At 31.4% G+C, this 16,863-nt stretch overlaps 1 protein-coding gene across 5 annotated transcripts; it reads right to left on the bottom strand.

The window, feature by feature from the left end:
- Positions 1-307: 307 nt before the first annotated feature.
- On the bottom strand, positions 308-14,914 carry LOC143351448 (apyrase). Of its 5 annotated transcripts, none has more exons than XM_076782940.1 (12): positions 14,897-14,914; positions 12,080-12,414; positions 8,858-9,083; positions 6,144-6,260; positions 6,001-6,081; positions 5,349-5,550; positions 4,629-4,734; positions 4,445-4,539; positions 3,065-3,219; positions 2,083-2,268; positions 1,235-1,329; positions 308-1,180 (listed from the first exon to the last, which is right to left on the bottom strand). In XM_076782940.1, exons 2-12 carry the CDS (start codon positions 12,208-12,210, stop codon positions 940-942), a joined length of 1,635 nt encoding a protein of 544 aa, XP_076639055.1. In that variant the 5' UTR covers positions 12,211-12,414; positions 14,897-14,914; the 3' UTR covers positions 308-939. The 5 variants fall into 5 exon arrangements, with proteins under 5 accessions (XP_076639055.1, XP_076639054.1, XP_076639053.1 ...); XM_076782939.1 differs by having other exon boundaries at positions 14,843-14,913; XM_076782938.1 differs by lacking the exon at positions 14,897-14,914 and adding an exon at positions 13,792-14,819.
- Between the last annotated feature and the right edge of the window lie 1,949 nt (positions 14,915-16,863).

Genomic DNA, 16,863 nt, shown 5'->3' with positions numbered 1-16,863 from the left:
GTTCTTTTCATTGAGTAAAAAAATTTTTTTGAAATTTTTATTATTGCACCTTGTTCAACTCAAAGTACTCATTAATTTTTATTCTAAACATTGTTTTGTCAGATTAGTGAATGCCTCAAAAATCGGTGCAATCGTTAATATAAACACCCAGAATATGTACCTACTCATATTTAAACAATTTTAATATGTAATAAAATATAAATTAAGTACGGTGTACAATTGTATGTGTAATAATACAGTAATCCAATACCTGTGGCTTAATAGTAGGTTTTTTGGAGGGAGGGGGAATGTTGTCTCCACAGGAAATTTTAGGATCCAACTAATATAGATGGTTGTAAAGAGCTTTTAAAGAGCTATTTACTCGAATGAGACTAAAAACGTAAATTTGAAAAAATGGAGTGTGGTGAGAATGAATTTTGAAAAAATTTTGTTAGAAAATTAAATAAATGATTGAAGGTCTGTAATACTTTTTAGCACTTTAATTCATTAACAGTTTCGTGTAAAAGGCAATGTAAGTTTAGACATAGATTATTAAATGTAAAATATGAAAGCTCTACGTTCCTGAATTCATCGATACGTGTTAGGGAAGAATAAATGAAAATCTGTAATACTTATCAAACGTTTCAAAACATTAACACTAGTTTCTTATATTGCACGATATTGAGATCGTTCTAGGCTTTAACCCACGAGAGAATATTTCCAACAATAAAATAATTTTCTACAAATGTTTCGGTCAATCTTTTGTTCAATCTACAAGACATTAATTAGATTACAATAAAATGAGTATAATATTTTTACTTTCTTCTATAATTACTTGTTTGTAGTAACAATATCTCTTAAAGGAAGTTTAAAACAGGTGTGCAACATAAAAATGTCACAAAATTACAGTGCCAAATAGTAAATAAATTAGGATTATAAAAATGAAAATTCTTAATTGGACTATATTTTATTCCCATTCACGAATATCACTCGGCGATCTAGACCGACTATAATCGGGCTCATTTTCTTCATATATTTTGCCAATTGTTCTGCATCCGCTTCTCCGACGTTGTGATTGATGCCGCAGGTTATAAAAGGGTGGTATCCATCGCCAGCGCGAACCAAGAAGGATGGAACCACTATTCTGTACCAAACGTCGAGCTTCAACGGCTCAAATTTTGGCACTTCGCACGCGCGACACCTGAAAAAGCAAATCTTACGACTGTTTCTGCATAATTAAAATCGAAAAAATTACCTTATTTGGACGTCCATCGCGGTTCTGATGTCGTTAGTCTCGTTGTAGGTCACTTTCAGTCCCGACCATACTAAAATTCCGTTCAATTCCAGAATCTGGAACATCGAATCGCTTTGTATAACTTTAATAACAAACGACGATCATTTAACATTTAGCATAAACGCTACCACCGTTCAGTTGAAAGACCGTCCGCCACAGATCACGCTATATTTGTAGTAATTTTATTCGGTGTAATGCATTCTTCCAATTACGTACAAATTATGTAAATATAGTAAATAGTCCAACGAAGTATTTTCAATATGGCAACTAACATAATGTGACAATGGTCGATAGTTCAGCTTTCATTTCATTATACAGATATAAAATGGTTTTTTATTCTCTTTATTTTTGTTCTCTCGTTAGCTATTAGTAAATAGTTCCTACGTTTGTAAAAAGGAAATTCAGCGCGTGAATTTTATTCCACCTGGGTTAAGTGAGAGGTGAAGTTCACACTCTAAGAGGCAATTGCAGAACGTTAAACGAGACGAAATGGTGCCTTCGAGACCGCAACAGCTACTACACGTCAGTAAGAACGACAATCTTCAACAGGAGAAGACTATCAAATATAATGTAAAAATACCACGAGAAATCGTAGAATGACTTTAAACAATTCTGAGTGTAATAATTACAAATTGATAAGGCTAAATATTTAACTAAAATTTTATCTTTACAGTATTTTGTAACTTTAGTTATCCAATTAATTCTTTTGAATCTAATATTTCATCTTTTGATATCAAATAGTTTAACTAGTTGAAACACCGTAATCTAAGGAAAGAAAGATTGTACAAAGAAATTATAGTAGTTTGTACCTGCATGATGCAACTGCCGTTTAATTCGAGGATGTCCCACGTGTTCTCAAAGGGCTGGGACATCATCAAATCACCAAAAGTGATGTCCTCGTTAACGGATTCGATAGGAGCACGTATTCCTCCAGGATTCATACACGCGACAGCAGCATACGTCCAGAAAGTCTGATTTTCAGCCCGCTCCACGTACTATGATTATTCAAGACAAAATTAATTAGAAAATTCGTAAATAATAAAACTTATTTCTTCCACGATTGTACAACGAAGTAATTGGATGAAACTTCAAACCAAATTCGGTATGTCGATTATTGGACAATGATTATAGAAATATTTCTGAAACATTTATAAACTCGATTCAATTAACCAGCTATATACGACAGCTGTGACTCAAAATATTTACATTTAAAAAACTTTAGATTATATTTAAATAATAAATAAATACAATAATAAAAGTTGTATATTTAAATAACTTTTATAGTTAAACTTTAAATCTGCATTTTCGATAGAATTTATATTAGAGAGAATCAATTTTAACGCGATCGAGATAAAAATTATTAAATAAAAGTATGTCTGTTATTTCCAAGTATTCGCAAATTCAGTTTCTTGAAGAAATTATCAGAGAATTTTGGATCTCCACCTAGTGAAATACTTCTGTCAGCATTTAAAACTTTGCAAAAAGTTTTTATCTTTTCAAAGAAAGAAATAGAAATATTGAAATTGTAATGATTGTTCAACATTTGCCAACGAATAAAGAAATCGCACGAAGCGATTACAATTTAAATAACAGTTTTGTTAAAATTCTAGTGCCTTTTATCTGACACTTGCGTTTTTTAATATAGTAAAAAATAAATGTAGGATCTAAAAAGTGATATCCGTTTTAATGAATTTTATAATGTCTTTTTGAAATTTTCTAATATGTGCAATTTTTAATTTCTTTCCATATAACAAAGTAACGCTTGTTTCAAGAAATAATTTCTCTACGTACAGCATCCACCATTGCATCCGTGATTAAATTCCCCAAATTGCACTCGCTTCTGCGACATTTATTGTCCAAGTAAACTTTCGATCGACCAACTTTTGACGACTCCTTTTCATCCACAGGTGCTTTCCAGGGTTCCAAAGCTTGCAGCATTGCTGGATCTGCAAGAAATTTGAATATTGAAAATTATACATGTCGATCGTTTCACATCGAACAATGCAAAATAAACAATATTCTGTCTCGCCTTTCTATAGTTTCGTACATAGAAAGCTTTTTCTCCACAATTTATTATCTGTTTACTAATAATAATAAACGATTCGAAATTATTACCTATTCATTTTTGCATGAAACATTTTACAAATTCTAATTAATTGATACGAAAATAAAAATTGTCACTAATTCTGATTATTACTAACTAGTAACACCATTCACTTCTTACTTAATTATTGTGTTGCAAGACAGTTTTAATATTAACTTTTACGTACTATGTGTCTTAAAATAATCGGTGTGTATATTACAAAATTATTTAAAAAATGATGTAATTATAAGGATAAATCCTTATAAAGAACCGATAATAAGTTTTCTCCCAAGAAAAATATTAACAAATCTGTATTTTTGTTAAAATATGTTCATATATAATTTTACTCCAATTTTAAGAAGATTATTTGTTGATTTCAATGTAATATGCCATCTAATCAATTTTTATTTCATTTTATTCATTGGCGATTTTAATTTCGCTAGAATTAATTTATTTTTCATATTTTTCTTTTGCAGTACTGAGAATGATATTTTAACTCAAACATTTTTGCTTGTGCAAATTAGTAAACCACTTTTCATTTATAGTTATATTCAGTACAATTCAAAACTGAGCACCTTCAAAATAAAATTAAATGAAGTGCTACTTCAAATAACGTATTACCTCACTTCGTAATTCTTTTACATTTCAAACACATTTGCGTTATCCTATATTACGAAATAGCTTTGAAAATAATTACTCTGTATTTAAAATAAGAAAATAATGTAATGCATTAAATATATCGAAAATATAATCCATTCGAAAACTTTTGACAGAAGAAATTATAAAATTCCTCGCATCGATATAAAAATGTATTGTTAAAAATATTCTTTATGTAAACAATAATACTCATTGTTTCAACGCTTGTTTAATATAAATACTTGCCATTTCAATCTTTAATTTAAATAGATATTATTTATAATCGATATTTTAGTTGTTTTCATAGACTGAAATACATATATTTATTTCTATTTTTATTTTAAATAGAATTATTTTAGGCCTAACAGGACTTAATCATCGGATCTGTAAATACACCGAAAAACCAGCTAGCTCGGAAACATTTATACGATACTGTACATTTAAGAACTCACCCTCTTCGACGGAGGAATCAAGAAGAATCGGATTTCCGGTCCAATCAGCCACTTCGCCCTCCTCGTCAAACCAGACCGTCAAGTTCCCTAAATACCTGGCGCAAACAGGGACTTCGTCACTTTCGAGAAGAAAAACACGGAGTTTAAAGTAACAGGGAAGATCGGTCGAGAAGGAATTACGAACTTGGTGTACGCTGCCGCCTGAACAATCAGGACTGTTCTCTTGGTGTTTTTTTGAACTACCACCACCGGGTACCTATCTGCGGGGGTGTCGATGAATGGAGGCTTACCTAAAGACGTAAAAATAATTTTGTGATGGGATCAAATCTCAAGATTCCCTGAGAAAAATGCTAATTTTAACATTTTCCCCTACGCTTCTGTGTGTGCTTTTCGTCATTAGCTATTTTTTATTATTTATTTTATCAATGAGAGATTCTAGAGGCCAAAACAAGACGAAAATCAAGAATACCAATTTATCGATCGAGGCTTCGCTAAAAAGTTATTAACGTTTAAAGTTCCGCCTGTACTGAATTTTTTTCTCGAAAATGCGCAGGATTTCGGGGGTATGTCTATTCACCAAAAATGATTGTAATTGACCCCCGCAACCGAAAATAATTTTTCCAAAACGATTTGAAATTTTTGAATTTAATTGTTAATAACTTTTTAACGAGGCCTCAGTCAAGAAATTGATATTCTTGATTTTCGTCTTATTTTGGCCTCTAGAATCTCCCATTTAAATTTTTCCCAGGAGTGGCCAAACACCCTGTATGTTAGATACATAATGATACATTTTTCCCAACAACTCAAAGTGCTATTTTTATTCGATTATCATGAAGTTTTATTCAACTTTCCAACTTTCTAATGCTATTCTAACTATTCGAGTGTTATTTTTGTGAATACTTGCCAGTGTAAAGGAACGTGTGCGAATGTCCACCAACAATCACGTCGACCAAAGGACACTGGGCGGCCATTTTTCTATCCACGTCCAATCCACAGTGGCTCAAAACAATGATAATATCGACCCCTTGAGATTTCAGTCTCAACGCCTCGTCGTTCACCGATTTTACCTCGTCCAAAAACTTCAACTTCCCGGTGACGGAGATCGTCTGGTAATTTGTGAGTACCAATTAAGGAACGCAAAGTCATTCTTTCGTTTAAATCTCCGATCTCTCTAATCGTCTCTCTTTGTTAACTTCGCGCGACTATTCACAGCTTCTTAGAATCTGCTCGATTCAATCGATGACAGAAACGTGACTCGACAAAAAGAAAATTTAACGACGTTCGCTATTTAACTCGCAGTTACTACGAAACCGTCTTAGTTACTTTGAAACTTATTTGAGCGCGACCTTGGTATCGCCATTATTGGAAAGTGAAAAAAGAGAGGTTTTGCAAGATTAAAAGTGATGTTAATTAAGATTTCACGGAGATACGATTCGACAAGATGTATATTTTAAGCTTTGATTCGATTTCAATGACGAAGATTTCAACAGTCGAATGATAGTTTATGAGAATAATTTAGTCGATCGGGAGAAAATTTAAAATGAATTGATACGAACGTTTGTGGTGGATAAAATGGCACCGATGACTCCGATTTTGGTACCATTTCTTAGGAGAATTGTACTGTTTTTAAAGAGACCCTGAAAACAAGCAAGAAATTTTAAATAAAAGATTCGATCGAAATTTCAATCACGCGACTAACCTGCATCGATGGTTCCTCGCTGGCATCTATATTGGTCACCACAACTGGTGCCTTTAATCTTTCCAAAAAGGGAACGACACCCTTGATATCATCATCGAATTCGTGGTTTCCGATTGTCTGGAATTAAAGTTGAGCAAAATGTAATCTGATTACATTTTCCACGGTACGATTACATGTAATTACGCGGTAATTACTGATCATTTACGCTATTATCACAACCGTAAATCTCTAAAACGTGTAATAACTATTTAATTACCACGTGATTACAGTGCAATTATCAATTTACATTTTGTTTAATTCTATCTGGAATAAATAGGCAATAATTTCAATATGTTCAGAATATTTTTATCTGTGACTTAACTTCGAATGTGAATAATCTTTCTCCACTCGCTCTGACAAATTTCATATTTAGTTAAAAATATCTAATAACGAATGCAAACAACGCTATGAATTATAAAATAAAATCATATTTCACGTTTAATGAGTAAACGCTTGTTTTAACACCTGTTTGATCGTGCAAACGTAACTAATAAATCGACAAATGGTGTTTTAAATAAAATTTATCGTTTCCTTGACTATTCAAAGGTTGCAATATGGACGAATTGCATTTTAAAACGTATGTTTCAAAGCGAATTGCCAAATTGTTTTATTGTAACTTTTGTTACTATTCCGAGAAGGTCTTCAAGTAGCATGGTTATAAAAAATATTCCAAATCCAAAATATGTTTTTATCCTGGGAATAAGGATACCGACCTTAAATAATTAATTGCATATAAAATGATACAAAAACAAACAGGAGAAACACACACAGAAATATACCGATAAAAGTTATTTTGTGTATATTTGGAGTCTGTTAATAATATATTAAATAATTTTATTTTAAGAATCGAATGAAAATGATGAAAATGAATCCAAATAGGATCTTATTCGATATAATTTTAATTATACATACTTGCAAGTTTATCAGAAGTAAAGAATTAAAAATTGTCGTTCAAATTGTTGCTATATTTTGGAAACCTGATTGAATGGGGTGCTAATTTATACAGGGTGCTCGGCCATCTCTGAGAAAAATTTTAGTGGGAGATTCTAAAGTCCACAATAAGACGAAAATCAAGGATACTAATTTGTTGATTAAGGCTACGTTAAAAAGTTATAGAAACATTTCTGGCCACATAGTATATTTTCGGTAACGAATTTTTTTCTCGAAAGTACGTAGGATTTCGGGGGTATGTGTATTCACCAAAGATGATTGTAATTGACACCCGCAACAAAAAATAATTTTTCCAAAACGATTTGAAATTTTTTAATTTTGTCGAACAATTTGTCCACCTTCCTGAATTTTTTTCTCGAAACTGCGATGGATTTCGGAGGTATGTGTATACAATTATTGCTATTGACCCCTTCAACCGAAAATAATATTTTCAGAACGATTTGAAATTTTTTTTTTTCGCCGAAAAATTTCAGCACCCTACACCCTATCGATTTTTCTTAAAAATTCGTTTTTGATCTGTGGTAATTTCGTTTGACACCCTATAGAAAAGTTGTCTAACACTTTTTTGTAGGTACCTATGGGCTCTATTTCAGAGAAAAGTTTCAATGAAATATATTCACTGTTGTAGGAGTTATGGCTGTTTGAAAATTGAACCATTTTTATGGAGTTTTTCTCATTTTGCGGGGTCAAGGACCAACTTTTCGAATATTTTTGCGATTTGTACATATTCTCCACCAAAATACGCGTAGTTTGCTTTTTTAAACATTAAAATCGTCCAATCCGTTCAGGAGTTATGACATTTCAAGATTCACATGAAATTTCGGGGAACCATTTCTGGACTCGTATTATATTTTCGGTAAGGAATTTTTTTCTCGAAAATGCGTACGATTTCGAGGGTATCTCTAATGATAAAAAATGATTGTAATGGACCCCTGCAACTAAAAATAATTTTTGTAGAATGATTTGAAATTTTTTATTTCATCGAAAAATTTGTCCATTTACTGAATTTTTTTTGTCCAAAATGCATACGATTTCGAGGGTATATGTAATGACCAAAAATGATTGTAATGGACCCCTGCAACTAAAAATAATTTTTGTAGAATGATTTGTTTATAACTAATTATAATTTTTTAATAACTTTTTAACGAAGCCGCAATCAACAAATTGATATTCTTGATTTTCGTCTTATTTTGGTCTCTAAAATTTCCCGTTAAAATTTTTCCCAAGGATGGCCGAACACCCTGTATACGAAACTTAACATTTGCAAAATTGTTTTAAAATATCCGTACTTATTTCGTTTCTTTTACCTAATGTTACTTAATATCTCAACCTATGTATTACCTGTATGCTATCCATGTCGTTATGTTAGTCAACATATTTACTAAAAATTACCCAATGGAATTGATTGTAAATTTAGTGGTGTAATAATAAAAAAAAAAACTAATTCCGTTTTCATCGATTGGACGATCGTTGCGAATGGTCCTCGGTTTCCTGGATTTTTATAATTATACGTGTATCGTTCGTCGAAATTCGGGGCCGATTCGTTCGATTTTATCGTTTGAACGCGGAATCTCGTTAACTAACGGAACGAGCACCGTATTCGAATAATCGATCGTTAAACTCTTTGACCCAATTAAACAGGTTACGAACAGCCGAAAGAATCCGTCCCGTGTTTCGTTTTCGTCGTTTTTTCTTTTTCGCGGACTCGTTTCCCATCGTTTTACCATAACGTCGTGCGGCAGCATGTTCATGAACACAGCAGTCACGTTCCATCGATGAACATTGTACCAGAGCGTCCCCTGGAAATTGTCGCCGGCGTTCAGGAAAATTGGATTCGGTCTCTCCGCGATTAATCGTTTAACCGCCGTGGAAACCCTCGCGATTCCGCCGACGCAATCCTTTTCGTTTTCCTTGTGACACGCGCCGGAATGTGGTCCCGTTTGCACGAACCTGTACAGATTTTTCGTCGCATTTAATGCTGTAAACTCCATAAATGCGAGACTCGATTAAAAGGAATAATGTTTTATACTCTAAGAGAAAAGACACAGTCGAATAAATATGGCTAAAGTGCCACCAAATTCAATCTTGGACATATCGATAGATCGGCCCCACAAAGAAAACTTTTTATTAATTCATTATTAAACTGTGGATATTTATGCATCTATGGGAAATTTTAATTTTCGAAAAGCTACAGAATTCATATACAAAAATATAAGAAATATTTGAAGTAAGATACGAATTATTATATTTAGGGGTTGAGACAATCAACTACAAAGCTCCCATTTCATTAATTCGATTAATACAAACGTGAATTTGCATAATGATCTGCAGTCTACTCATTATCTTTACTATTAGGTAGGGAACAAAACATAATTTACTGTTTAAGATCCGTTTCTTTTATTGTATGGAATACAAAATTATGAAAAAAATCATGGATATTATATCTGAAGGCGTACCTGTTTTTATTGTTTTTGAGTCTTGTTATAGTTATTAGTGTGTAATTTGTTCAAATTTTTTAAAGGGTTTGAACATAGTTAAAAAAATTAAAATCCTTATTTGTTTAGATTATTGTCTGAAATATTCGGTTGACCATATTTATATTATTACAGTTTTAGTAAATTGTTGTGATTAGTAATGTACATCCTCTTCAGATTTGTTGAAAAGGTAAAAAGAATTTAGAGATTCTTTGAGAAAAGTTAATATAAAGTATGCTATTTACGTATGAAAAATATACAAAATTTACAATACATCTTGCGATTATTATGACATATTGTAATTCGAGCTACAATAAGTAACGAGTTCCCTAATAAACTAAATTAATTCGATCATGAAGATATTCGAAATGAACACGAAATATAATGGGAAATATTTAATGGGGGATTTTAGAGGCCAAAATAAGACGAAAATTAAGAATATCAATTTCTTGACTGAGGCTTCATTAAAAAGTTATTAAAAAATGAAATTAAAAAATTTCAAATCGTACTAAAAAAATTATATTTAGTTACAGGGGTCAATTACAAGCATTTTTGGTGGATAGAAATACCCTCGAAATCCTACCCACTTTCGAGAAAAAAATTCGAGTAAGTACTGAAATTTTTAGACGAAATTAAAAAATTTCAAATCATACTAAAAAAATTATATTTAGTTACAGGGGTCGATTGCAAGTATTTTTGGTGAACAGACATACTCCGAAATCTTACGCACTTTCGTGAAAAAAATTTTTTACCGAAAATCTAATGTGAGGCCAGAAATGCTTCCCTGACATTTCATGTGAATCTTTAAATTGTCATAACTCCTGAACGGATTGGAGAATTTTAATTTTTCAAAATACAAACAACGCGTATTTTAGTGGAGAATATGTAGAAATTCTAACAATATTGGAACAGTTGATCCATGACACTGTAAAGTGAGAAAAACCCCCTAAATCTGGTCCTATTTTCAAACGGCCTTAACTCCTACAATAGTAAAGGTATCTCATGGAAATTTTTTTCTGAAGCAGAGACCATGAGTACTTACAAAAAAGTATTAGACAACTTTTCTGTAAGGCGTCAAACAAAATTCTTAAAAATCAAAAACCAATTTTTAATAAAAATCGACAGGGGGTAGGTCCCTAAATTTATTGGTGAAAAAAAAATTTCAAATCATTCTGGAAAAATTATTTTCGGTTGCGGGGGTCAATTACAATAATTTTTGGTGAATAGACCTACCCCCGAAATCCTACCCACTTCCTAGAAAAAAATTCAATACGGTCGAAACTTTAAACGTTAATAACTTTTTAACGATGCCTCCATCAACAAATTAGTATTCTTGATTTTCGTCTTATTTTGGCCTCCATAATCCCCCATTAAAATTTTTCCCAAGGGTGGCCGAACACCCTGTATAAAAAAAATATGCCATAACATATTGTATACGTTTATAAACATAAAAATATGTGCATTACGCATAACAAAATAAAAAATATATTTTTAGAATTCTGTATTCATAAAACATATTTCTATCCAGGTCCTATTACTATGTCTGTTTTCTATAAAAATATACATTTGCATAAACATTTGAAACGAATTTTTTACTCATAAGCAAAATTAAGGGATCAAACAAATGATAAAAAAAATTGTCAAATTACTACAAATCAACTACTGTAACTTCGTAAAAACAAGATCGTACAACGATCAGCTTATTTTAAAGCTTGAGGTCTACTTTCACATGGGTGAACCGATGTTTACAAAAATTTTCATACATCAATATTTTCTTACTCACTCTATCAAAGAATAGAGTACACAACTGAAAATACTCTTCTTCTAAAAATACGATAAACTCGACCGATTCTAGGGACCTTAATTCATTTGTTTGCAATTCATTGTACGATATGGTTGTAGAAGAAGGTCTCTCCTTTATAATATCAAAGTACGATTTTTTTGGGGCGTTTTATCGCAGTTTGAATGAAAAATGTTATAGTTTTGTCCGATAGAATTTGCACGTAATTTTATTCATGCTTCATTAACTTTCTTATTTCCAATGGTTTCAGAATAAAAATGATATGTTCCTACAAAAGAAAACAATATTACAATAATCCTACGTTCGATATCAAGAAACATAAAAAATGTTAAAAAAGTGAACTTCTGGAGCGTTATGATAGAATAAATGTAATAAAGTTGTTATATTTCTGTCTGGTAATATATCTATGCTGTTAAAAACTCACAATGGTTTATTTATACCTTTCCTACACGATATTATTGACAAGGTAATCTAACGTTAAGAAAGTTGGGAAACGTATCATTTCGCAGCCATTGTTTGGTGTAACCAATACAGATTTAACTCTTCTATCGCTGTAATTGACGCGAACACTTGTTATTATTAGCGATAATTAGCGGTAAGATTTCCAATGACCTGGTTTTTCGACATCGTTCGATGAAATCAGTTCGATGCACAACTCGTGTGTGGCTTACCTTGCGTGAAAATCGTTTAGGTGTATCACCGATAGCTCGAATAAATCCTTTCGTCCTGTGTAATATACTCCTCTTTCAGGGAATCCCCAGGATATGTGAAACAGGAACACCAACAACCAATTCGAACGCATCGTGGATTTGATATTGTTCCGATGGAAATCGCTTTATTCGCATGAAATTGCAGCTTTTCTCTGCGGATAACGCGTGCGAATTTTCCCCGATGCGCCGTTCTTGATTCTACGTTGTTGAGCTCGATTTTTGCGTACCCTATCGGCAATTAGTATTGACCTGTCTCGATCGCTCGATCTTCGATAACAGCCCCAATTATTCCGTAGCTGCAAAACAGAAGAATAAGCGTATTGTTACATTCGAGTGTGCAGGATTTCTTTTATGATCGATCGAACACGCGTGGACGATGAAATATTGCCCAAGGATGAAAGTAAATCTAGATTACGAAAGTTTCTTCGATCGATAAGACTGTTAAAAATTGATGCAAAGAATCGTTGCAACACAGTATGTGTCATTCAATTGAATCGTATTTCCTGTTTCATTGGAGACAAAAAAAAACTGGCACAAGAAAAACGTCGGAAACAACATGATCTATATTCCTTCGACCTCATTTTTTTTTATACGCGTAATAACGTGGGAGTAAATGGAATTACAATATTTTGAAAAATGAAATCGTATCTGTAGTCGTTGCGCGAATCGATTATTCTTGTCGTTTTGCGTATAAAAGTGCTAAGTTATGGGCATCGAAAATAGAATGCCTGGCATGATATTTGAAAAAAACACGTTCAATATCAGAGCATTATCTGCATGCTGCAACGTTTGCTACTCACTCCCGTGTTTACACGTTTTGTTCCTCAAACGTAACTTTATGTAAGCTTTCATTATGGTTATCTCGTGAAGTATATGTCTTTCGATGGTTTTATCATGGCACTGTAAGTATAAAGTAATACAAGTCATCAGTCTGTCTATAAAATTTTATTTTCTAAAACTTCTGTTTTTCTATCCCTACCAAAAATTTATCGCGTGAGGGTTTTTTAAATAGTTCCATAAGCATTCCGATTTCTGCAATAAAAAGATTTCCCCCAAATCCAAATACTTAGTTTGACCGAAATCAGAGACTAAAAATAACAGTTACATAATAATGATAATAACATGTTTTGATTACGGGTTTGATTGCTCGTATATACAAACAATACAATGTAAAATATATAAGCTATATGAACAAAATTTGTTGACATTGGTACAGTCAAACAAATCATATAAAGTGATATGAAACTCCTGGCAAATAAGATTATGTCTTCTAATAAAAATTTAATAACTCCAAAAGTACATTATTAATTCTTTTTGAAAAAATTATTGTTAATTTGGATTTAATTTTTTTTCTTTTTTTCATTCTTCTTATTATTTATTAATTATCGTAGAATCTGTTTGCGTTTTTTGTAACACTTATCACACCTTTCTGGTTGCAAAAAACTAAATTTTTTTATAGTTGAACAGTTTTCGTTGACATTAAACCCATTGCTAAACTAAAAACATGCAAAATGGAAAAGTCTATAGCGTTTGAAAGGAGAGTACAAATCTTTTCCTTGAATAAATTAATTTTGTATCAAATAATTTTTTCAGTTATTCTAAACACGTTTGAAGAACGTGGTTTTGAGAAAAATGTGTTTAAAGTTTGTTATAAATGTTCAAAATACGCTTACCTTAAACAAAAAATCGATCTTTTAAGTCTGTTACACGAGAATCCCCCCTAATCGATAAAATTGAAGAAAAATTCATACAACAAACATCGAGAAAAGAAAGAACTTATGTATTGCTGAATTCGTAACGTGTATTGATCTATCGAGTTCGTCGAAGTCTCTTTTCTCTTCGCGGATGGTTTTATCAGTAAAGAAATAAATAAGAACTGCACTGTTTATTTGTACAAACTCGCGTATAAGCGAAGATTTATTTTTCGCGAATGGGGGAAAACACTCGTTTAGTTCGACGATTATAATTACCGATCAGCACGTGTAATTTTTACATCGAAAACTATGCTATCCGTAAATATTCTAAATGTTTACGAATATTTAATTATGACAAGAAACACGCACCGCGCAAACAAACATATTCATGGTTATTTAAATACTGTTACGACATCGTCGTCAAGCAACTCGACAGACTTGCGACAAATTTATCGTTTCGAGGAAAGTCAGAACTGACAGAAATATGTTTGACATAAATTAATTCAACGTCGCGAAGTTCATTGATGATGAATTACTACTTCGAAACACTTGTGTTTGTGTGACAAGTTCAATTTTTCAAACTTCGACTTCGAAATTCGTGGTCATCCTAGGTGATATAAATGGAGAATCAAAGTTTGAAGAATTACAGTAACCTTCGATTTTCGACAGTAGAATATCTAATTTTATAATTTTTAAAAATTACATTTCGTTGTATACGTTTAAAAAAAAAGAAGAAAATTTAAACAAATTATTACGCAATTTATAAAGTCATATTAGTTTTGGGTAATAATAGTTAAGTATTGTTATTGTAATAAACAGAAATTAAGCGAAACAATGAAGAAAAATGACGCGCGAATAATTTTAGACTTTTACGATGTAATTTACGTCTTAATTGAAAAGAAGAAAAAAGATGAAGTGACATAATGATGGGAATCGCGTTCCGGAAGAGAGCACGATATGATTGGCACCTTCCGCGTCGCGATGGCCGAATTTCGACGCGAGCATAATCGGCTGGTTTGGCGAAACGTACCCATAATTAATCACAAAGAGATGTGATTAATTGCAAATCGGACGCGCAACACACCTGTAGGCCGCGGCAGCTCGCCAAGAACTGGATGCCTAAAAGAAGGTTTATCTTTCCACTCCTTCCACGATAAGTCCATTATCGGACTAAAATAACGCTCGTTATACAACTGTGAAACTAAAAATCGTCACTCTGGAAACCATTGTTATTTGTCAGAATTAAAATTTTTCATTTTAATCAAAATAAAGAAAAGCACAAATGAAGTATACATTTTGCAAGCATACATTCATTCATATTAAAATTATATTTCCTACATAAACGTTCTTAACTACATATAAATCTTTGAATATAAAGAAATCTATAACTACGTAAACACAAAAATGTTTAAACAGAGTATCCCTTGCAAAGTAATGAAATTAATTAAATTCTGTGTAATATACAAATGTAACGACCTACATTAATCCATTATCGGACTAAAGTAACGCTCGTTATACAACTGTGAAACTAAAAATCGTCACTCTGGAAACCATTGTTATTTGTCAGAATTAAAATTTTTCATTTTAATCAAAATAAAGAAAAGCACAAATGAAGTATACATTTTGCAAGCATACATTCATTCATATTAAAATTATATTTCCTACATAAACGTTCTTAACTACATATAAATCTTTGAATATAAAGAAATCTATAACTATGTAAACACAAAAATGTTTAAACAGAGTATCCCTTGCAAAGTAATGAAATTAATCAAATTCTGTGTAATATGCAAGTGTAACGACCTACATTAATATTACGAAGTAAATATTTTTTCAAAAGAAAGAGAAGGTTTTTTTTCAATCATAATTGAATGATTACTTGGTTATAAAAACACAGGGAACACAATCGTTATAACCGGTTTCTATTTGTAAGTACTAATGTTAGTACTTTCAGTGTAATATTGAAAGATGATAATCATAAGTAATGTAAATGTTTTCGTTGAAATATAAAAATTTTTAAATATTTTTGTATTTAGACAATTTTTATTTTATTTTTAATAAAAGGAAAGTTACTACTAATTTTATTTTCTGTTTATTTTTAGAGAACGTAGTATAATTTACTATATTTTGTTAACATTTCATAAAATCATTTTACGTTGTATTCGTTAAGTTGTTTTGTTATGCTTCTATTGTTCATATTGTCTGAGTTATTATATAATGGAACTTTGATTATTACAGGAAATCGAGGTAATCAATTTTAATAAGTAGTAGTTTTATTCCCACCACTACTAACCTTATTTATTGCTTAGCGACCATGATAGACTTGCCAACTAAACAATAATGGAGATTCTACTACAGTTTATTACTTTTATATTACTTCTGAGAAGCGTGGTTTTAAAATAATAAGAATAGCCTTGCTTAGACATTGATAGACCAATGAAGTGTAATGAAATACAAAAATAATTTATTGCAGTGCCTATATAATGTATTGTGAAGTGAAAATAGTACTACGTATATACTGTGAATATAATAGGATTGTTTTATTTATTTTATGAAACTTTTAACAACTTGTAGAATTCATTATTTTATGAAGTATTTCTTACCCAATTTCTAAAATATTTGTCCCCCACCAATATTTGCAGAATGTTTTTAATAGGTCTAAACTTAAATTTACTTGAAAATGATTCTTGCGTGACAGGAAAAGATATATAATTCGTTTATCGATAACAAAAATATTATACTTCGTCAAATGAAAATAGTTCCTATGTATAATACTGTGAATATTATGGTAGTAATTTATTTTATAAAATTTTGTAAGAACTCATTCGTCTACAAAAAGAGTTTCTTGATAAAGTTCCTAATCATACAAATTTTGTCGATAAAAATATCACAAGAACAGAGATTCTTTTTATTTTTGTTATAAAGTAGACTGAAAAAGTTTGTGATTCATTATCCCCCTAAAAATCTGAAATATTTTCCCTAAATCATAAACCCAGACCCTTTTAGAGGCATTAACAGACTATTTTGAACACAACAGTTATTTCTTTAAAA

Source organism: Colletes latitarsis, chromosome 2 (genome assembly GCF_051014445.1).
Source record: "Colletes latitarsis isolate SP2378_abdomen chromosome 2, iyColLati1, whole genome shotgun sequence".
Lineage (NCBI taxonomy): Eukaryota > Metazoa > Arthropoda > Insecta > Hymenoptera > Colletidae > Colletes > Colletes latitarsis.
The sequence above is the reverse complement of the archived record's forward strand: the minus strand, read 5'-3'. Positions and strand labels throughout refer to the sequence as shown.

Bases quoted from the DNA above. Each gene is read 5' to 3' on its own strand.
- LOC143351448 (XM_076782940.1), bottom strand. From the start codon at position 12,210: ATGCGTTCGAATTGGTTGTTGGTGTTCCTGTTTCACATATCCTGGGGA. The intron at 3,220-4,444 runs GTGAGTTCTTAA...AATTTCTTGCAG, and splicing joins TGATTCCTCCGTCGAAGAGG to ATCCAGCAATGCTGCAAGCT. The intron at 1,181-1,234 runs GTAATTTTTTCG...TTGCTTTTTCAG, and splicing joins GCGATGGACGTCCAAATAAG to GTGTCGCGCGTGCGAAGTGC.